The 24,252-nt window shown below is 36.9% G+C and overlaps 1 protein-coding gene across 1 annotated transcript in view; it reads left to right on the plus strand.

Annotated features, from left to right (window-relative positions):
- Nucleotides 1-7,372: 7,372 nt before the first annotated feature.
- CD226 (CD226 molecule) overlaps nucleotides 7,373-24,252 on the plus strand; it is a 28,929-nt gene continuing 12,049 nt past the window's right edge. Inside the window, exons 1-3 of the mRNA XM_062568524.1 lie at nucleotides 7,373-7,418; nucleotides 7,701-8,033; nucleotides 11,373-11,375. Of these exons, the coding sequence (XP_062424508.1) occupies nucleotides 7,373-7,418; nucleotides 7,701-8,033; nucleotides 11,373-11,375 (382 nt within the window). The remainder of the gene's footprint in view (nucleotides 7,419-7,700; nucleotides 8,034-11,372; nucleotides 11,376-24,252) is intronic.

Here is a 24,252-nt window from a genome sequence, read left to right on the forward strand (position 1 = left end):
AGGCATGAAAATAAAAGCGTAATATTTTTGATTGCTAGTAAATCAATAAAAGTTGTTAGAATAGTTGATAAAGAGATTCCTGGGCAGGGATGCGACTTAACAGAACTCTTATGCATCATATAGATCACAGCATACACAATTTTTTTAAAACCCTGTCAGAGATCAGTGCCTCTTTTATAAACATACTAATGAAACCAAATGCAGTCACGATAGTTCAGTTCAAAAGATAAATCCTCAGAGAATAACTTGTGATGATTCTGAAACGGGTGCTCTGAAGCCACAGAGGTGTGATAGAATTAAACTCCTAGGTTCTTAGAAATCAGTAAGCAGAGTGGCAAGCTAAAGTTTGGAAAATAAAAAATCTATATTCTTTCTCAAACTGAAGACGCTAATTGAGAAAATGACTCACTATTGCTTTATAACAGGATAAATATCATTGATTTCCTTGGAACTGCTTTAGCACAAGACAGATGTAACATGGTTGCAGTGCATCGGACAGGAGGTTATGGTACAATTACACTAAAGCAGCAGATACTCCTTCGTTCAGCTAATTTACAGCTGACACTGCTGGCTGAGTGAATGAACTTCGGTAAAGCGACATCGTGCTCAGAAACATCTATTCTTGGGTTTAGTAGGGAGGGGAATTTCCCTTGAAGAATTGCAACGTGTCTGTGAGGAGGGGTGTAGAGAAAGAAATCAGCAGATTATCTCTCCCTCTAATGCATTTGTAGTTCTTTCACCCTTTCTTTTGGGGCTGTCAAAGACAGAAGGAATCAAGTAAAAAGCTCAGTAGTACTCAGATCCTTGGATGCTGGGTGCAGGATGAGACCCTGCATACAATAGAATTTTTAATTTTCAGATTTGTATTTTGTTGATTCTTCCATTTATATATTCCCCGTATAAAGATTTGGTAGGAGGTAGTTGGTCCCATAATATTTCTTTATCCTCTACTCCTCCCTCCTCCCTCCTCAGGTCATTTCTCCTCCTAGGGTGGGGAGAGTCCCTTATCTCTTCAAGAATTTGTTAGCCAATATTTTTTCAATTTCCATTTTGAATATCTTTAAGCAGTATACTTATAAAGGTTGCTAGTTTGTTATGAAGAATGCTTTTTTTGAGGGACATGAATTGCTGAATTAGTACCTTCTAGAACATTTTAAACCGCTCAAAGATTAAAAAGAAGAAAAGAAAAGAAGTGGCCGTGCATTTGTGCTCAGTTAGCCATCTGGAAGCCTGAATACAGCCCTTTTTGTGCAATGGATGACCAGATCAGCAAGACTTTGGAGCTGAGACTGCCTCTGCTCCTACTGGAGTGGCCGTGCCCAGGGTGCAGTCTCGCAGGGATGCTGCCTTGGGCTGGGTTTCTTCAGGACACAAGTAATGAGCCACGTCAAGGTAACTCTTCAGAAAGACAGATCTCAAAACTCCTAGGTGTGACAGATTAAATAAAAGAGTTTGAAAATAAATCCCCACCGCCACCCCGAAGCCTGTTTCCTCACGGGAGCAGTTATTTCCTGCAGTTCTGCTTTGAAGCCTATCAGCTGCCCGTGGCCGAACTCGTCTCCGCAGCCCCCCGGGGACCACAAGGTGTGCTGAGACGGAGACGAGGGCTCTTGCCTGCCTCGGGTCCCCCCTCGCACTTCGCTTTGCGCCCCCTCTGCGGCTCCCTCCCCCAGCTGCCCCACCGGCACAGACAGGCATCCAGCGTCACCTCCCTCCCCCCCTTTTTTTTAATAACAGAAAAGCAAAGGCGAGAGCTAACAAAGCAGCGGTCTCCTTTGCTGCGTTCACCACTACTGACTCCAGGATGTTTGGGTTTTGGGGGGTGGGGTGGTTCCTTTAGTTTTAGTTTTCCGAGGTTTTTTAGGGGGAGGTGGAGCTTTTAGATAGCATCGGCAGCCTGACTAGCTCTTGTAAGGATAGAAATGTGCCTTATCAGAAAAAGTGTCACTTTGCTGTTTACTAAGCTTTTTTTTTTTTTTTTTTTTTTTTTTTTTTTTTTTTTGATAATGGGGCACAAAAAAGACTTAAGAAGTTACAAAAGATGCTTTTCTTTCTTAGAAAAGGAGACTTTGTCAGGTCGTAGTGGCGTCAACAAAAAAGATTAGAGATGCCATATAAAAAAAGAAACATTCCTTTCTCTCTTTAGTGTTCTCTCTGGCTTTTGAGGGCCATTTTTAAAGAAAAATGAAAAGCTAAGCACAGTCAGCTAAACAGAATTAGTAAATTCATAGAGACTCAAACATAACAAACAACTTTCTTCTGTAACTTAGTTTCTTTCATGTCTGTCAAGTGCTGTCTTCCCTGTTATTATGGATGAAAATGCAAGGTCAAAACAAATTATCAGCAAAACGGGAATGGAAATCCAATAGTTGCTTCCTATTCTACAAGGAGAAGAAGAGTTTATAAAATATTTTTAAAGGATATTCTTAATAACTCATTGTACTAATCAGTGGTATATATTTTACAGTCAATAGGAAAGGTTTAGATAGATGGAAAATGCCTTGTGATAGCCTCTATCATTAAGTAATCACTTAATTAAAATATAAAGAAAATTCTTATTTAAAATAAATTTTCGACTTAATTTCCCAGGATTTATTGTTGAAATTTTCCTCTCTTTTTAAAGTAGATCTGCTTGTCTCTTTGAATTATCTTAAGAACCATCTTAAGTTCACTTTTTTTTCTCCTATTTTCCACTTTTGTTTTCTTTAAGTGGGCAGAAGTATGTGGCTGTTCTAGGAATTTCCCCTTCACACCCGCAGACCTGCAAAATTCACTAAAGTTCAGTAAGTTGTCACAGGCAGACTCTCTAGCTATGAATACATCAAAGGAACAGTAGTTACACAGTGAATTTAAAAAATACCACAGACTTGCTTATCTCCCACCAACATCCTTTTTGCTTGGTAGTTTGCGACACGAGTGCTTCAGGATGTCTACTTCTACACTGGTTCAGCAGTGGAGTTTCTTCCACTTCCTTAATCACACATTTATGCTATTAGTATATCTCATCCTTAGCTCATTCTATCACTAAATATAGTTCAGATGCCATTGATTACTCATGATTAATCTCCCCCAAAAACCTGAGAGACTATCATTCCCACACCTCAACGTTTAGTGTCATCTAGCCCTCGTGTTATAGCTCTTGTTTTATCACCAACAGTCTTCAGCTTCCTGACTCATTTGGGTGCTCAGTATTAAGGCAGAATGAGAATCTAGTTCGTAGTCCAGTTCCAAAAATGTAAATTAATAATTTTCCAGTGCCACAAAAATAAAAATATAGTCCTTTATGTACATATTCTCTTGCAAAGATAGATTATTTTGTGTTGAAGCATCTTATTAGAGATACTATATGTAGTTTTGCCTCTCTGAGTCCATTGCACTTAATAATAAAAAAGATTATTGAGTACTTGACTATGTAGATTGTATTTTCTTTCCTTTTTCTATATTTGGGAAAGGCTTTTACATTCAGCTTTTTTCTCTCTCTGAATCATCTTTACCAATATATCTCTAAAATGTGATTAATTCACAGCTTTCTCCTTTCTCTTTGGAAGAATAGTTGGCGGTAACTAAATTTCTCCTTTGATGTTAATGAATATATACTAAAGATACCTATCCATTATGATACTTAATTAGGCATGCTTGTGCATTAATCAAATCCTGAACTTTATTGATTGAATTAGATTAGATGCAGAATAGGAAAAAGCAAATTGAATTATTGTGCCTTTATCCTGCTGTACCACTCGGGCATCCTGTTTAAAGAAAAATAGGATGGTGAACAGAAAAGGGGATAATATTTCATTAATGGTAGTACACTAGCAAGAGGAAGCACATCTTCCTTTAGGAAATAGGGAGCTATATGATTTGTAATTGAACAGCCTTTCCAGTTTGGTTAGCCTGGCTTTCGGAGAAGACCTAAGCTCAGGGGAGGCTCAGACTCGGCTCAAAGACTACAAATCCCTCCCGCTGCTCACCTCATTTGCTTCCTTTTCCTCACTGAAGAGTCACTGAAACTAAAAAACCGATCTAGATCGTTTGCAGAGCTGGAGGTGTGGAAGTAGTGCCTGGAGTGGTCTCCCTTTTTGGCTACCACCTGCTTCACTATACACTGCTGCAGCCGAGGTGCGTTTCTGGCAGCAGCAACAGCCTGCAAGTATATTTGCCTCTCTTTCTCCACTATTGCTGCAAGCCTGTCTATATACATTAAATACTAATAAATCGTTAGAAAGGGTATTAAAATATGGTGCTGGCCATATATATATATTTGTCTTACTCTTCAGGAGGAGTAAGCTATACTACAGCTATACTAGCTGTACTATTTTAAGTTACATTTTATCCATGTGAAAACATTACACTGGAAGTGTGTGCCTGCTCCCGGATTACACCTGTAGAGTCAGCTTTCATAGCGCCTGCAGGTCTCCAACCTGTGCTGGCCGTGTTGCCCAGGCATCCAGAGGGGACCTTCACTGCAGCCTTCACAGGGTGACCCAGTGACGATCCCGTTACAGGCTGCTTCTTTTAGCAGATGTGGCAAGGGACTCTGTTTCGGGAATCGGATGATCAGGAATCTGGCACGACTTTTACAGTAACTGTGCCTGTTCCACTACAAATAAATGTCTTTAAACAACATATCATTGGTACTTAGTCATCATGCAGGGCTGGACGTTAATATTCTTCTGTTTTTCTTTTAATGCCAGATGGAGAGAAAGGGGCATGAAATTCAGGCCAATAAAATAGTAATTTATATATAAACAGATGAGTGAGGAATAATTTTTATTCAAGGGAATTTGTCTTCATTTAGGAGACTTCCTGAATACTTCATCTCAGTTTCAATTAAGGAAAACAGATGTGTAGGAAGTTTAATTTGTAATAATAATAAAAAAAGTTATTAACGTACATTTATCTTTTTTTTTCTACTTTGTATTTTGTGAAATGCCTTAGATCTGTACACAACAATATACATGTGTAGCATGCCATAAAAAATAATATTTCAGGCTGGAGAGGTATTTGGCCTTTTTGTCTCCTCACTTACAACTACAGTTTGAGAACCGCTAGCCACTGAGATTATTAAATATTTAAATGTGAGAACATACAGATTCTGCATAGCTGGTTCAAAAGCCACAAGGCTTTTTGTGTAGCATCCAGGGACCAGATCTCTTTGCTTCACAAAACCCTTTTTTTTTCAATACAAAATCTATAGTTTAGTGTCTGAAGGTTCCCATTTCCTGCTTTTCTTATCAGTAATACCTTTATTTCCTGAGGCAAGCTAAACAGACAGTATTCTTTTGGTCTGTTTTAAAAAGGTAACTCTGTAATACTAATAAAACAACATTGTCTTCAACTCAATTCTTTTCTATTTAATTTTTTACACCTAGCATCAGATGGGCCACTGACTATCTAAGAATATTTTGAAAATCCAGATTTTCATCTGCCCTAGAAAACTTTGTTAATTATTAACAGGTCATATTCTTAGAAAGTATGAAGTTGCCTAAATAAAGTAAGCTGAGTTATAAGCTTTTGTTTGCCTCATAGTTTGCGCTCTTGTGAAGATCCAGTGTTTATGGAAATCTCGGAACATAGAAGTAATTGAAATGAAAACAGTACACAAATGGAGAGACTGTGAAGACAAGGTCATTAGAAGAATATATGAGGAGCTATTTTTATTAAACATGCATCATTTAAAAGGCTGAGTTCAATTTTCTCAGAAAAGATTTCGCTTATCCTATTTTTATAATTCTAGGGAGCTTTTGATCTGTAGCCTACCAGTTGAATTAAAAACTAGAACTTTGTCACAAACAAAAAGCTAAGCCTCATTTCTTATTATGAGGAGGAATAGCTTGCTTAGAACGGTTGCATTTAATGAGTCTACAGCTCTCAGGCAGAGAAAAAACAGGAAATCACCCTTAAAAGAATAAAAACCATGATGAAGAAAAGCAAACTTTACTGCCTTTTCACACTGAATCTCTGATCTCCTCCCTTCCTAGGATAAGCCATCCAGAAGAAGAAAAATACCGAAGACTTGAATTTTCAGTGAAGCTTATTCTAGATAATAAGAATACAGTGATCACATAAGCGTTAGAGATCAAGTAAAGTAACATTTAAAAATTTATTTTGTCTAAATTTTAATAAACACAATTATTAATATATGCCTATAAATACATTGCCTTTTATTGTTTCCTGAGAGTTAATGCAGACCTTCATTCAGGTAGTTAAAAATTGAGCTAAAAATTGAACATAGTCTTGAGTTAAAAACTGGCATAGAGTACAATATGTCTATGACTACTGATTGTTAAATCAGTAGATTCTGTATTTATTGACAAGGTAGAGTAGAAATAAGTACAACAACAGCAATGGAGAGTTACAGATTGAAGAAGGAAGTAGCAAGATGGAGTTTCTGTAGACAAAGAGCTGTATTTTCCTAAAACATGCAGATAAATACATACACATTTTAATACAGATAAATACATACACATTTTATTTTCCAGAGAAGTCATTGTTTTATGAGAAGAATCTCAAAAATAACTAATGTATGTCTGGCTAAAGCTTCTATAATGTATGACTCACCCTAAAATATTTATTTTTCTGGTCAGCTTCAGTTCAAATTGCATCTGTTTGTTCATTTGATAATTTTAACCTGTTGAGTCAAGCTTAATTTTGATTTCAAATCAATCATTACATTTTTCCAGTTTTAAACAGCTCCATAAACTAACATAGCCTGCTGAAATGCAAAATGCTTGCAGTTGTTTTAAGAAAAAAATATAGAATTGCAAAAGTGTATTTTATTCTGACAAAATTCAACATGAGTCAAAAATACTGAGGATTCTTAAACAAGAATTTTCAAGTTGCATAATTACGATCCCAAATACTATCTCATAACATATTATCACCAAAAAAGTCTCAGACCTTAAGATTTTACTTTTTATAAATAGTCACAAAATTATAACTTCTAACAGATGGAAACTGTCTCATCTTTTCCAAATTTCATACTCCCTGAATGAGAGATAAATGTTGAATTGCAATGGCAGAAAAATGGAGAAATTCCATTGATTTTTGAATATATGGCTTGGAAGGATTTTATTTACTTGTGCTGAGAAAACCAAAGATCCTTGCTCCATCGGTTGTTATAATACTCATATACATTCCTAAAGAGTCATTGATAATGGAAATTTTTTTCTCAAGTGGATTTTGATTGGCATTTAGTGCCTCTTTGATGCTGCTGCACCAAGATCTCAAACTCAGTGTTTACAGAATGTGAAAGTAAAAAGTGCATGTTATCTTTCATGCTTCAAAGGTAAAAGCTTCCAGGGAGCCTGGCCCGCGGTGCACAGAGACTGAATAAAACTGTGTTGCACAATAATTGAGTCCAGCGTGCTTGGAGATGGACAGTATAACTTTTCTTATGGTTGCTCTGCAGCTTTATGGAAGTAAGATTTATTATTCCTCCTAGCTTATAAGGCTTCTTAGCCTTATTCCTTCGTAACGTGCTTGCTTTCCTTCTTTCTTTCTTTCCTTCTTTTTTTTTATATCATGAAGATATATTAGGCAGATTTTAAGTGTTCAGTTATACTCAAAAATTAGAAGTAATGATAACATCTAGGGTTCTTTTTTTTAGCACAGCTTTGACTTCTCAGCACTTTGCTCTGTTTTGCTCTTATTTCAAATTTATTGACATTAATTCTGAGACTAAATTTACGTATATATTTTAGCCGGTGTGGAGGGAAAGTTTGTGGATTCAACTGTAAAGCTTACAGAGAAGGTGAAACTGGATTGTGTATATCCAAAGAAAGCCATGATAATCCAGACATCCTGGATGAAAAGAAATTTAACTCATAAAGCAAATATAGCTGTCTTGCATCCAATCTATGGCATACATATTGAAAACAATTACAAAGGAAGAATTCATTTTCAAAATGACTCCGGCAAAGACAAGTCCTTATCCTTCATCAAGAGCACTTTGGAAGATGTTGGTGTTTATTTCTGCTCCATTCAAACTTATCCAGATGGAATTTGGGAAAAGGTAATAAAAATTATTCAGCCAGGTAAGTGAATCTTTCATTCTTCTAAAAATTTATGGTATATGTGAAACAGAAATGCATGCTAGTTTAGGGAGTATTTGACAATATAATTTTTCTTTTCAGTTATATAGCATATGGAAATGGAGTAATTTGGAGGTAAGCACTAGCGTGACAGGAAAGAATTATAGTACTCTGCCAGAAGGTCATTTTAAGACAAGTAGCAAGTAAGGGAGTGAACTGGAGGAGCCAGGTAGCCATCGCAGCAGCAGTGTGTTACATGGCAGTCTTGGGTACTCATGGTCATAGCATCAGTGATACTTCTGTTGGAACAAGCTTCTCACAGTATTTCAACCTGTTACAGGATCTCCCCAGAGTATAGACAAACCTGGAGGGGATCGTATCTTTTCAGTATGGTCAATGGTGAGGGCATTCCCAGATCATTCCTAAGTCTCAGACTAGTTTTCCCTACTCTATAAGTAATCAAAGAAGAAAGAACCCTTTTCTAGAATTTTTCCATGCCTATTCAGTAGTGGTCAATTGACTTGTGCAGGGGAGTAGGCCTCTCTGAGGAGAGCTAACTATAATTGCTGAGTCTGTAGGCGATCATTGTGTATTCATGATTGAATAGCCTTCAAAGGTTAACTAGTTTAGGCTACTGATTTATTGATCTGATATGCTGAATATAGAAAAACTCTGTACCCTTTTCACATCTTCCAAAGCAAATAGACTTTATTCAATATTTTACTGTATTGCAATTTTTATTGTATTTACTGGGAAATTTAGCTTCTAACATTTGAAAGACCAGAAGGTAAAAAATAACTTTTTTTTTTCCTAGCCTTATCCCTTTGAGTTTCCATTTCCACCTTATTTTCTCTACACTTCTCTTATTTCAATGTTACAATGAAAAGATGAACCTGACTTGTAGAAGACATCTCAACTTCAAAAATGCAAGACAAATTGGTTCTATCTTCATAACTCTGCTATTTTTTCATCAATAAAAAATGGTGCTCAGCAGTGCAGAAACTAAACCACACAGAAATTATTGCCCTCACTTTGAAAATGTTTAGTTCCTCCCCAAAAGTGTTTCGTTAGGTAAGATAGTTTGGAGAAGAAACCATTTTCCTTTTTATGACCCATCGGCATGGCCATGCAATCCACATAGTTATTCACATGTGGAGGGGATGATCCTACTAGTGAAAGAGTTAAGAGGGGGCCCTTAGGTCAGGCTGGCAGTTCGCGTCAGAGCTCCTCAACTGCGATTCCTTTAGTGGCATCCCTGAACGCCTGCTTCACTCAGGTGTCTGTTTTATTAGGTAAGGAATAACATTATTGAAGAAATACCTCTAGTTTCTTTTTGTCTACTGGTCCATTTAGTGCACAGTGCTAATAAAACTACAGACATTTGAAACATATTTTTGATTGCTTTTAAATAAGCCAAGATCTGAAAATCTAGATTATTCTTTATAAAAAAGAATAGGCAAACTAGATCTCTTACGACCTGAGTTCTGGCAGTGCTAAGCCTTTCTTGACAGTAATTGATTTTCTATAAAACCCTAAAAGTTAGATGTAATAGTGATCTGCAAGTACATTCAGACTTTTTCCTGGCCATGGCAGTGCTGATCTCAGCAGCTTGTTTCTGAATGTACTGTCCGGGGCTGATCCGAAGTGATGCAAGAAACAAATTATGCAGTGGGATATTATCCTTCTCCACTTACAGACTTCAGTACAGTGTAAACCAAACACAAAGTGGATCTGTTATCAGAGGTATTTTTTGAATGATACTGTGGGATTCAGCATTTTCAGCATATAGGATTTTTCTCTTCATTTGAGCACTTTAAAAAACAAACCTGAAACAAAAACAAATCTCCAATATTTCAAGCATATCTCTTAATCAAGCTACAGAGGGTGATAATAATGTTATATAGAAATTAATCCTTTTCTTTCCCATTTAAAGAATAAAGATTTCTGAGAACAGGAACTATCCTGTTCAGCATTCCTATAGCTATGTATAAACATGATCTTTATATCCACTGATCTCAAGAGAATAAAGTTTATTATCAGTGAAGATAAAATATTACAACTTCATTCTGTAATTCAAATTAAATATGTTATTAAAAATAGAGCTTAGAAAAAGTCTTTAATAATGCAGTGGTTATAGTAGAACAATATCAGTCAGTCTTTATCTAATTTTACTAACATATTCATCACTATCAAATATTTTAAACTCCCTGGATGAAATCTTGCCTTGATTAAATCAGCAGTAAACTTTAAATTCACTTCCATGCAGGCTGTATTTCAACTTGCTGCCATCAATAGATACATAATTTTTCTTCTTTATCTTTCATTCTGTAAAATTAGGACATTGATGTTTATCTTTGAAGCTTTTATATTCTACACCAAAGAAAGAGCTTTGAGAAAGCTAAGTATTGGTCTAATACTGGGACATGGATCTTGTTCTGTATGATGAACATTCGCTATTCAGGAGCTGAGGTCCTGGAAAATGAAGTACTGATATTCTCTGGTGTACAGAAATCTGAACAACATAATCTGCGGATTACATTATTTTTTCAATTAAGATTTGTAATTTATTGATTCTTAATACATATTACTTTTCCAAAAGTATTAGTTTTTTTGCACAATCCCAGATTAACAACTGACTGCAAAATTCATTTCTTGTAATTGCAACAGCTGATCAAGAAACTTGTAAGGGATGAAAATCTATATTTTTAGGGAATTCCATAATGTCTGTTGCTTTACAGACTCACACGTATAAGTATGCTTAGGTGCTGAATCTGCAGTCATTATAGCTGTATTGTAGTGGTGTTGCAGTGAAAAACAGTTTTTGGAGTGCAGACTTTCTACTTCTCTGCAAACAGGTGTTATTTACCATTTGCTTAGATTCAGTTTTTAAAGTTTCCCTATATGTGCTCTGGGTAGCATCAAGCTTTAAATTATATGTTTTCAATCATCAGCATGTCCTGATTAAGTCTCTGCTTCTGTGAAGGATGTACTTTCGTTGGACCTAAATTCTCTTTTTTGGATGAAGACAGAAATAGAGGGAAAAGAATGGAGCACTGGTGGCCCTTGAACAGCACTAATTTGCAATGACACTGCCTTTAAATTGATGCAACTTTGTTTGTGGGCACTTACAGCATTTAACCTTGCTCTGGTAAATTAGCAGAGATGAGGTTAGGTTGACAGTATTAAGGTTTCTATGTTAATCAGAACCGATTAAATCAGTTCAACGCCTGGTTTATGATTTAACTAGTGTGGTCTGTGCGTTGAGACGTTTCAGGAGTTATCTGTGAAGCTGAGATCAGTTACTGTGGGACTTACAGATGTTTCTGCACTAACATAAGTAAGCAGGTGTACCATGGATGAGTTTGCAGCGTAGACCTCAATGAAAGCTAGCAACAGCATAAAGACCCAAAATACCTGACTGGTATTGGCATGGATACTGTGAGTCTATTACCCGTGACAGTGACTGTTAATTAGAGTGTAAGATGATAGGCTTTTCATGTAGCAAACACATCTGCTGGCAGGTATATAAATTTGGATGAAGTGTGTTGGAATAGCTCTTGCTGGTTTGCAAAGTAATGAATCCTTCTGCACTCAAACTGTTCCAAGTTGCTGTAGTACATCACTACTGGTAATCAACAGAGATCGTGGGCCTGATTCTGCTTTCCCATATGCTTTGCATAAATTTTAAAACTTTGACCTAAGTGTATACAGAGTGGGTAAAATTGATATGATTCTGATATGGGAACATCTTTCATCTGTGTAATAGAAAGCATCAAGTGCTAGTGCTTAAATCATGGAGTAAATATGACAAGTGTTGTCTGTTAAATTAATGTGAATATGCTCAGTAATACAGAAGTGTTAAGAAGACCCTGATGCTTTACAACATAAAGCAGTTAAAAGAGTTTTTAAACAAAAACACAGAAAAAGAGAAATAAGTAGAATATTGAAAAGAAATAAGCCCACCTTTATTATTATTATTTCAACAACGCCTTTATATCTTTCCCTTTAGCTAAAGGTGCTTTTATAACAAAAAGTGTCCTCCATTGTTACAGTCTTTCATATGTGATTAAAGATGTCATTAAATGAATAAAAGATCCCCAGAAACTGCCACTATATGAGAGCTAGCAAAATAATACTGGAGAAACTCCATTTAGAGCTCTGCTGCTGCCTTATTCTCTGGCCATAGAACACCAGGTCACCCCACTATGGTCTGTGTGGGGAGAATTACATTCATTTTTAACCAGGGACAAAATTAAAAAATGAGAGAAGATTAATCTTAATGTTGGGCAAGGAACAGCTGCGCTGTCATATGGATCTGGGATCCTAGGAGATAGAGGAGATTATAGCTCTAATCCCAGAGCTCTTTTCTCAGTGCACTATCCTTGTTGCATTACTGACAGATGAAAGACACTAGAAGTGGTGATAAATCACCATCTAGATCAAATTTTTGACTTAGTTGTTGTATTGACTGATTTTTTTACTGGATGTGATCTCAGTTCAGTCCTCTCCTATCAGGAGATACAAAGAAATGTTTTGTTCTTTTTGTTTTAATTTTTTTAAAATTTTTTCTTGAGAAGTCTATGAAACAGGAGAGAAAGAATTATCCCAGACTGCACAATATTATCCATGCTTTCTTTGTTGGCATTACTGAAACATATGGGCAGAAAAGAAGTAATATTAGGGATATTTTCTTGGAAACTTCACATTTAGCTACAGGATGTTTTTACAAGTGGATTCAGTACTGAAATTGCGTAACATAATTGCGAAGAGCCTGAGTACACTCTGCCACCATTACCCGTGAATATTTTGGCAAAGAGATGCTAGTTATCCCACAGGAAGGTGCTTCCCAGCTGTGTGAATCTGCTACTTTTGTTCTCATGGTGTGAGCATACATCCAACAGTTCCGAGAACTGTTCAATGTTCAATGTTCTTTTTCCCTCAATCTTCCTACATTTTATGAGCCACAAACAGTCCATGCACTAAACAAACAAAATCCTTTCCCATAGAGAAAACTCTTTTTATATTTTTGGATAAGATTTTTTAAATTTGCGTAGGAATGGTCAGTAGTTGTAATATCTCGCTTTTCTTGGGGAACAGTTTGAAGACAATCTTGAGTTTCTTATATGCAGCACTTAGATATGTATGTCTGAAGGCTGATTCTGAAAGCAGTATAAAACGTGAGGAGCAGAGAGTAAAGTCACTACTAATGGAAGAAGCATTAGCATAGGAAATACCATGCAGGAACTGCTGAATATCAAAAAGATGTTAATTCCAATGCTTGCTGCCTAGACGGGAAAGCATTTGAAGCTGCAGTTTGTTGTAATCGTACTTTTAGATAAAAGGACCTTCAGGGAACAGCGTACATGGTTCGCCTGTTGGGGAGCTGGTCTTAGCAGTGCATGTGTAACTGTGGTCTCAGCGGCAGCTCAAAACAACACAGTACTCATATGTGTGTGTGGGGGGGAAGGTGTTGTCAGTTATGTACCTAACTATAACAAAAGGGTAACAAGAATTCAGCAAAGGTTTATACCTTAAAATATATCTCTTTATAAAAATATATTTTAAAGCATAAACCTTTGCAAAGAAATCTATATAGGGAATTTTTCCAATTTCTAGCACTTTAGAACGAATAGTAGTATGATGGTTTTCGTTTCCAAATGAACTGAATGAGGTACTGGCAAAATCCCTTTTCTTCTTACAATAATCTTTTTTTTTTTTCTTTCCTGTTTTGTCCAGATTTTTACTTACCTATGGCCACTAAGGGCTTAGATCCATCTGTTTTTTTGGTCCTTGGTCCTTTGCCAGATCTGTCTTCAGTCCTTTGGTTCTTCTTTCTTCAATTCATTCATTACTACAAAAACACACATCTATAAAGGAAGTTTTTAAAAGTTTTCATAAAGTATCAAACCACAGAAAAAGAGTTTAAGGAATAATTCTGGCCTCGTCTATCATTTATTCAACAGAAAAGAAGGTCTTTAAGTTCTTGATTTTTTTTTCTGTTCTTTTTCAGCTGTCATTGATTCCATGGAACATTGTTATGTAGATATATACAAAAAGTTAAGAAGAGATCAATGGACTGTTACTTAGTTCAAATCTGTGATTTCCATAAATTTAGACAAATCAGGATCTTAAGACTTCAACAGATCTGAAGGGAATTTATGTCTTGTTCTCATCCTGTAAAAATGAAATACTGATTGCTTCCATTTGAAATGTCCTCCAGGCATAATACTTTATTGAACTTAATGAATTTAATTCAGGCTTTATATATCATGGCTACTTAAAACATTTTTTCCTACTGCACTTTCATATTGATGATGTTTTTTGAAGAGACATGAACAACCACTACTATTTGGTTATAGGTCTGTACTATTTTCCCCCAGAATGATAATTTTGCTCTTTCTTTATTGCACTTATTAAAGTATGAGACATTTCTTTGTCAGCTGGAGTTCAGTGCAATAGTTCTCATCTCATCAGCCCCCTGTATCAAAGCCTCCAGCACAACCACAAACTATCATCTGATTTATTCTGCCTTGAGAAATAGTGATAGGTGCATCAAGCTCAAGACTACTCCATGCGGTTTTTCATATTCTCCCAGGCCGCTTTGACTTACTAACAGCTTAGTCCTGCAGATGCCATTGCCTTGAAATGTAACAATTCGTGTGTATTTAAGTTTCCACATATGTATGTAGTTAGAATATTGACTATTTTTAGGTTAATAGCAGCTGAGATGATTGAATGTAGGCAAAAACTCTTAGAAGCAAAGTGAATCAACCTGTGAAGAGCTTTGTGACACATAATTAGATTTGTTAAGGTTATCTCAACAGTCTTAAAACACATGGCATTCAAATTTACAGTGTAGATCTAACTTGAAAAATAGACTATAATAAACATCACTAGAGAGATCAAAACCTGATATTGTTCTATATACTATGCCTTTGCTACACATTTAGGTAGAAAGCCAAAAGTCTTCAGCAAGGAAAGTATAAAATGTTTAAATGAAAATTGGCCTTATGTCAGAGCAATGTCTTTTGTTTATTTACAGAAAAAGGAGTAGTAGTTAAAATTAACTAGATTTTTTTGTTACGTCTTTGCTTAATTACCTTTAAAAAATGCTGAATTTTAACATGACTTTTTGGTATATTTTGAATCTTACATTTATTTTCTCCATAGTTTCCTTTCAGTTAGATGGTAAAATAGTGTCCTTAGTTTGACTTAAATTTTCCCATTCTATGCTGCGGATGAAATGGGAAATATTTTTTGGACATTTATAATGACTTTTACATCTTGTAATATGAATTAAAAGAATAATTGTTATTGTTACTGTTCTTTGTTTTCATACTATTGTATTTTTTTAAATTCATGACAAAAATTGATTTTATCTTAGTCAGTGAGGATGGACCATTTGCTCAAGAGAGATATTTTGCTAGCAACTCTGAATAAAAATGGAAGTTCATTAACAGAGTATTTAAATGCCAGATGTACTATGAAGTACTTTCATATTTTAAATAGAGTGATCAACTTATCCTGTTATAGCAGAGACAGAGCTTTTCTATTCTTAATTAGCGTGATAATATCCATGCCACACAGCACTTCCTTCTATATTACTGTTCTTCTGCCTGCCAAAAGCAATACATTGCATAGATTTTTTTCAAGTCCCTGTTCACCTGAAATAGCTTACTTTCTATTTATCTCTGTCCCAGTTCAGAATGTGATTCATAGGTCTACGATGAAAAACTATCGGCCCTTTAAAGTACATGGAAGCAAAAGCTAATCCTGAGGGATCTTCATTCTTCAGCTTAGACTGAGCTCCCCAGAGCAAGAACTATCTTTGCATCTTTATACAGTGTCAACCAGATTGTCAGCATTTAATTAGAAAGGAAGAGGATGTAGCCAAGAAAAGTTGCCTTCTTCATATCTCTGCTGTGGTTACTGACCTGTTAAGAACTGCTTTTTGTCTTCTATGATGAGCTAAGGATTGGATGCTCCTTCAGTATAAAGGAACAGAGAAAAAAATTGTTGGGCGTAGAGTAGATATCTCCTTTTCTCTTGTGAAGGAAAAGGAGGATCAAAATGAATTATACAACTGGGAAAAAATCAGATGGATAGACCTTATAAATTCATCTCATCCATCCCTATGGTCTGATGTAGGATAAGCATATCTGAATGTTTCCCATGTTGGAAAATATATGCATGATATTCTTACACAGTCATCACAGTGCTTAACCAGCCTTGCAGTAAGAATCTTTTCCATTATATCTAACTCAAACATTTCTTGTTTAAAACTGAGCTTATTCACTGTAGTCCTTTTCTTTCACTCACAGTAAGGCTTTCATGATAACAGCCTTCAGTCATCCTTTTTTGTACTAATCACACCTAGTTCTTTTAAATTTTCTTCTTTGGTCATGATTCTAAATTTCATCTTATTCTCTTCAGAATTCTCTCCAGTTTGTGTACATCCTTAGTAAAATGTGATGCCTAGAACAAAACACCCAGCTCCATCTAAAGCTTAGCTGTTGCTTTGTCTTTTATGGGCTCTCTGTTCATATACCTGAGAAAATTAGTCTTTTTGGAAACAGTATCACACTGCTGACACTGTTCAGCTAACAATCATTTATAACATTCAAACCCTTTTATTCAGTGCTGGTTTTTGACATTTCTTTTTTTCTTTTTACTTCTTTCTATTTTAGAACTAACTTAGTTACTAAGAATAATGACACTATTATGTACTCTCCGTTACAATGTTTGCATCAGAATATACTCAGTTAAGAAAAAAAAATATCACATTTAGTGTCCACAAGGATTGCTTCATTTTTACTATGATGAGATAAAATTTGAAGGGTTGTATTACTATTAGCTGACTTCCTGTTGCTTGATAATTTAGGGATGAATCTCACCTCTAATCTGTTCATCTACTGACCCAGCCTGCTGTTTAGGGAGTTTTACTGTTGCAAGAGTTGCAGAGAGCTACTCAAGCTACTATCTCTTGCTGCTCTTTGGCTTGGGCACTTCTCTATGGCCAGAGGAGACCTGGAGCACATCAAGCATGACTACATGGAGCTACTGATTAAAGTCAAACATATAGGACCCTGGGTGGTTTCCTCCCTGATCCTGACAATGAAATGGAAAGGCTTGGTAAGCAGGTGGCATATCCTGCATAACCTGCTTGTTGAGCAACCGGTGGTTAACATCAAGGCATTGGTTTTATGACTACGGGAGCCTCTTTGACGATTGAGGACTGACAGGAAGAGAGGACCAGGTGAGGCAAAAGCATTTTCACCAACTAGCTGGCCAGTCTGTAAGGAGAGTTTTAAACTAGGAGCAATGGGAAAGGAAGTTGATGCCTCACAAACAGGTATGGAAGCAGCAAGGTTGGCAAGTAGCGTGGGATGATATGGACAAGAGAGACCTTGCACCAAACAGGGAGGAAGTCCATCCTGAGGATATATATACACAAATAAGGAAATGCTGTGAGGAGAACATTTTGGGGAAACTCTCACATCTGTTTTGGGAATTCAATGTGACTGGATGCTTGTGTGAGCTGCCTGTGAACCAATGCATACAGCAGGGAACAAACGGGAGGAAATAGAGTTCTGTGTGCTGTTAAAGAGCTATGAGTTCGATGGGGCCACAGAGCCATAGTGGGGTAGCTCACATAACTGGAGTGCTGCGGTGGATGAGTACATGCTCTTTAGAAAGGACAGACTGGGATTATGAGTAGCTTTTTATGTGTACACTGCAGGAATGCACAGAGCTCTGTCTGTGAACTTGTGGGGGGCTAGCGAGAGCTTATGGGTCAGGATTAGAGAGCATACCAATGTGGGTGATCTTTTGCTGGGGATCTGCTACTGGCCATCTGACTAGGGAGAAGTAATTGAGGCCCTCTCCAGACAACTGGAAGACATTTCATATTTGCAGGCTCCCCTTAGGGACTTTCATCATGCTGATATTTGTGAAGGGGAAACAGGGCACAAGCTGATATTTGTGGAGGGGAAACAGGGCACAAGCGATCCAGATTTCTGCATTGATGATAACTTCCTAATGCTGGTGATTGAGAATCTGACAAGGAAAGGTGCTCTGATGGATCTCATGCTTGCAAACAAGGAAGGATTATTCAGGGATGTGATGATCAGGAGTAACCTGCCTGCAGTGACCACGAGACAGTGGAGTTCAGGATCCTAAGAGGAGGGAACAAGGCAAATAGAAGGATAAAACCCTAGGTTTCAAGAGAGGAGACTTTGGTCTGCTTAGGGATCTCCTTGGAAGAATCCAATGGGATATGACCCTGGATGGGAGATGGGTAAGAGAGAGTGGTTGATTTGGACCACATGGATCAAATCCTCTGGTGATCCATCCCAATGAGCAAGAAATCTAGCAAAGGGAGCTTACATGGATGAACAAGGGAAGTCTGAAGCAAAGATGTCCCTTGGTGAAAGAGGATCAGGTTAGGGAACAAATTTAAACAAACTGGTCATACAAAGACCTATTGGACTTGATGGGATGCACTCATGAGTGCTGAGAGAGCTGGCCATTGTCACTGTGAGGCCACTCTTAAATATGTTTGAAAGGTTGCAGTGATTAGGGGAGTTCTTGAGGACTTCTTCAGGAAGAAAGCAAATATCACTCCTATTTTCAAGAAGGAAAATCTGGGAAATGCAAGCTCTACAGTCTGGTCAATCTCATATCAATCCCTGGGAAGCTGATGGAGCAAAACCTCCATACAAGAAGGTTATCAGGAATAGTCAGCAGGGGTTTATGAAGGACAGATTGTGCTTAAGCAACTTGAGAGCCTTCTATGATGAGAGGACTGGCTTGATGAACAAGGAGAGAGCAGTAGGTATTGTTTATCTTGGTGTTAGCATTGCTTTTGGTATTGCCTCTCATAAAATCCTCATAGACAAACTGATGAAGTATGGGACAGTGAGGTGGATTAAACTGACTGAACTGCTGGGCTCACAGGATTATGATCTCCAGCTGGAGACCAGTCACTACTGGTGTATTCCAGGTGTGGCCAATATTGTTTATTTCTCTATTAATGACTTGGATGATGGAACAGAGTGCGCTCAGCAAATTTGCAAATGACACAAAGCTGGGAGGAGTGGTTGATACACAAGCTGGAGGAGCCTCAGTGGTGCCCACTGAGAGAGCAAGAGGGAGTGGGCATAAACTGATAGACAAGAAATTCCACTTAAATGTAAGAAAAATTGCTTTTCCTGAGACAGTACTCAAACACTAAACAAGTTGCCCAGAGAGACTGTGGAGTGGAGACTCCTTGGACTGTTCTTGCGATCCTTGGCATTCCTTCCTGAGAAGTATCCATTCAAATATTTGTCCTTAGGGGTCAGTTTGACTTTTCTCATCCTTTCCCATCCCCTCTCCCCTGCTTTTTCTGTGCTGTATGGCTTAAAACATAATTTCTTCTGTCCTACCTGAAGTCTGAACCTTCAGGAGCCTGGGCACAGTAGTCTGCATCACTTCTGTCTTTATTGCATTCCTACTGCTGGTAAATTCCTTTCATCTTAAGATGATGACTCCTGTAGAGGATGAAAATCTGGGATCCTGACCTCTCATACGTTCTGGACTCCTGTGGTTGAATTCTAGGATAGCACATTATATGCTCTTCTTGAATGGCTTCTTCCTCAAACAAACCCAAATTTTTCTTGCTAGAAATTCATGAATGTTTTTTTTCTGAATAGAGGATGATTTTCCTTCTATTATCAAAACCATACTCTCTCTTCCTCTTTTCAGTTTCTCCCCATCCTTGCACCCCAAGTAACTAAAGTTCAGCTTTAAAGAAAAGGTAAAATAGCAATAGTGATGCAATCTGCATAAACAAACTAGAATCAGCAGATGGGTTAAAACTACATGCAAAGTGTTTATAACCTCATGCAGAATTAATAATTGGTGCAGACAGATTCACCAAATTGTTACATTTATTAAGTGATATTTTAGGAAGTAGGGGAGTATGAATGCTTTCCTTTTTTATCTTTTATAATCCAAATAATTGCTGTTAGAAAAATACATTCTCTTCAAGCATTGTGCTACTGCTGGTTTCTATGTCTAATTGTAGAAGTGATGTCAAAACTTTGTTAGAAATAAAGATCTTTACTGCTCATTAATTCTCCAACTTATTTGGAGAATCCTCATGTTCCTGTTTTATACAAAAAAAAGGACAAAAATATTTTTTAGAAACTCTACAGTGGGAAGACATTATTTTGACAGACATATATTTAAATATCATTCCATATTTCACTTATGCAGGAAGAATGAAGAGGACACTTTTCTGAAAGTTGATTTTCATGGTGATAGAAAGGCCTAGAGAAAGTTCATCATCATAAAATTTTGAGCCTACTTTTCATCTTTGATTTATTTGTCACCTTTTATTATAAACAGAAGAAGAAAACTTTATTTGCTCTCAGAGCCTGGGAAAATCAAGTGGGAAATAGGAACCTGTCTTTACTCTATAGCCAGGTTAGCTTTACAGTTTTGAAAAATATTTTAAGGTCATTTATTGTTTCTGATAGTGAACATGACTTCCTAAAGGTGGCTACTTTAAAGGTAGCTCTGCTATCTTCAGAATGAGCATCTCCTGATCTCGTGGTACATTGGAGCACGTGGGAACTGACTGTGTCCTCAGATGTGTGGTGTGGCTCAGTGTGTGCGCTGCTAGGCTGCGTGTGTTGTCTGCAGAAGTTGATGTAACTGTGTTTGCCAAGCCAGTTATAGGTATAGTGTCAGTAACAGTTAACATCCACTTAACCTTTAAGCCTCAACAAAGATAAAGAGTGTTTTTTTTTTTTTTTTTTTTGTTTGTTTTTTTTTTTTTTGTACAGTTTTAAACTAGGAGGATTAATGTCTATGAGTGAAACTCTGGAATCTTGTACAAGATTAGAAATCTAACACTAGTGACACCTGTGATGAACAGTAATAAAAATGTCATAGATACTGACTTTAAAATGAATAAATAGCTGAAAAAAAGTCAAGATATCTAAATAACTTCCCACTGAAGAAATAAAATCACAGGCCAAATATAATGGAAGTGCATAAGACCTCTTGTTGTAAATTGAACCAAAAAGTAGGGATTTTGAAAATCTCCCTAGCCAGAACAATGGCCAGAACAATGAGGATCAAGCTAATAATATGCATTCAATTTTTAAAAAAAGTAGGCTATTTTGATGTTTACATAACATTTATATTGGCTTTTAATTCCCCGTGCATATAATAATAATAATAAAGCAATGCTTTATTTCCTCTCCAAAATGGACTCTCTTTAATTCAACAATTTCCCTGCTGTAGCATTTGAATTTAGTTGCTTGAGCTTCTAAATGTTTTCCAAGAAAAATACTGAAAGATTATGTTTTTTAAAATATAAAAGCTTAGATTTTTTTCCCACTTTATGTTTCTAATGGTCCTATAACAGTGGGAGATATGGGTAATTACAAGATATGGTGAGAGAGCACTGTGCCAAAAAAGACTTGAGAGGGGTGTCCAACACAGCGCACCTCCTTGGTAAGCAGAGGCAAACGCACCTACTTCACCTGCTCCTATTTTTTATCACAAGGGCAGATTACATGGCCAGAGCAGGCAGCAGCTGCAGTCAGAGCGAGCAGAGGGCAGGGGAAGCCTATTTTTATCAGATGCAATGCTCCATTTTTTTAGCATTTCTGAAATAGTCACACGTGCTTGTTACCTTGAGTTATTTGTGTGTGGTCGAGGGATGAAAATATGTGGATATACTTTTTTCTGTAGGATATATTTCTGATAGTGTATTTATCCCATATCTACCAGGCTCAAAGCAAAGGAACAGTGTTCAGAAAGGTGTAAGAATGGGATTGATTAAAATCTTTTATTAAGAGTGTAAATGGCTGAATGTTACCACATACTGCCAAGTTAAAAATATGTACAAAACAAAAACGTGTGACATATTATTGAGAACCTGGGATATCTTGTTGGATAAACATAATATAAGGATTTAACTAATAAATTATCAGGCAGAAGAGATTTTCATGGTTATGGTGGAATGACTTTTACCTGTTTGGTCACAGTTCATTACATGCATAATATATATTTTCCTATCAAATGTACAGCAGGACAGCAAGATAAAAGGTTGCTTCCCCCCTGCCCCCTTAGTAACCATGTTTAGATAGGAGAAGTGCCTAAGTTCCTGCCAAAGTCATCAGTTCAAGGCGGCTTTGGCAGTAAATGAAGGACTCATGAGCAGAGGGGGTCATTTGGTGGAGGGTCATGAGGAGAGTGCAGGTAGCAGTAGGGCTTGCTCATAGCGGAAGTGGACAGTAGAGGTATGCAAGTGAAGATGATGATGAGATATTATTGAAGACTCAGGGAAGGATGTGGTTTATTGTAAAAACAGGCACTTACTGTAAGCCGGTGGTCTGGAAAGCGGGGCTGAAGGAAAGGATCTGGCCTGTAAGAATATGGTTTCCTGTAAGAAACCGAAAGAGATTTGATTTCCAACCCCTTTTTAAACTAGCTCTCTCACTTGGCAATCTGAATTTGCTCTCCATTAAAAAATGACCTTGTTCTGGTATAGTGACTTTCGAAGGATTGGATTTTGGGATCTGCACTTCAAGGAATTTTTCTTGCAAGTGCGGAGTCCCATGATAGTAGTCATTTAGTCTGATTTGAGTAAGAGTTTTACTTTGGTGAGTAAATTTTTGCTGAAACTGGTATGAGCTCTTACATGATTATCCAGCCTTAGCTGTCTTCTTCAGCAACAGAAAATTAACCAACTTTGGCATGTTGTCCAAGGAGTTAATTACCTTAACTACATTGTACCTTCTGTTTAATCTGAATTTATCTCGCTTCTGTCCTTGTCTGTCATTAACTTCCTGTCTCCTTGATTGCAATCTACATGCAGCCAAGTTACTCATTAATTTTTTTAGGTAAACTAATTAGACACGGTTCCTTTTGTCTTCCAGCATTTACATTTTTTAATCATACTTCTCGTCTCCAAAGGCAGAGGGAATGGTAATTTTTCTGTGCTATGTTCCATTGATAAAATATTCAAAAGTTATAGCTGGCCTTTTTCATTCTTACTCTTCATTGTTTCACTGAGAGCGTGCAAATTTATTTCTGCGTCTCAGGCTTCCACAGCAAAGCTGTCATTCTGCTCAGTGGGAAGGGAGTCACTTATTTCTAGTTTTAGGGTAGCATACTTGGCCACATGAAATCCCATTACCCTTTGTTTATATCTAGCTTAAGAAATGGGCTAGATCACCCTGTATCAGTTATTTCTCCAGTACTTATGATTTTGGGTACCCCAGCTCTACCAGCATCCAAAGCAATAAAGTTTACCAGTGTTATTTCCCCATGGTCTTTGATTAAAATGTTACACCAAGCAGTATCTAAGCCTAACAGTCTTACAGTGGAACCTGTTCCAGCCAGGGTGTTACTGGATCCATGCCATTCACAGAACTATAGAATCAGTAAGGTTGGAAGGGACCTCTGGAGATCATCTAGTCCAACCTCCTCCATGTATTGCTGTTTACTGCTTCATTTTAAAACCTACTAGACAGTTTTTGATGCATTTAATCACTGTCATTTTTCCTACACATATTTTAATTTTCTGTCTCTTCTTCCAGTTGTTACGGTACATAGAGGCAAACATATAAGAAATATATCCTGGTGACATTTTTTGACATAAAGGCATCTAATGAGAAAGAAACTCCTTGAACAGCTTGAAAGATCAGTCATTTTACATTGCAGGCAAAGCAGTTTGATTGTTAATCTTTTTCAACACTGAAGTTGACAGTACTCCTTTTTTAGGAGATACATGCATTACACAGCTGTCTTTAGAAATAAAATGGCTACTGAGTGCTTTAAATAGAAGAAACACTGATCAGTTTTCTATAGAAGAATATCTTTTATTTTCTTAATCTGTAAACAGTGAATTCTATTACTAAAATTAATAGCTCTGAGCAGAGAAATTTCAATCAAAATGATTTAAAATATAAAGTATCTATAATTTATATGGGGCTAAGCTATTGAATTTATCTGGAAGTCTCCTTGCATACCACAGCCTGAATATAGCAAAGGATTTTCCTAGGTAGAGCATGTAAGGGGTTAAGAAATTTTGTGCACCTTTGAGTGATGAGGTTTGTGAATGGAACAATTGCTTTCATAAGCTGGAATATCCTGAGGGTCATGTCAAACTATTTTTTTTTCTAATTAGCATGAATGCAGAATTTTAGAAGGATAAGACTAT

Source organism: Rhea pennata, chromosome 2, assembly GCF_028389875.1.
Source record: "Rhea pennata isolate bPtePen1 chromosome 2, bPtePen1.pri, whole genome shotgun sequence".
NCBI lineage: Eukaryota > Metazoa > Chordata > Aves > Rheiformes > Rheidae > Rhea > Rhea pennata.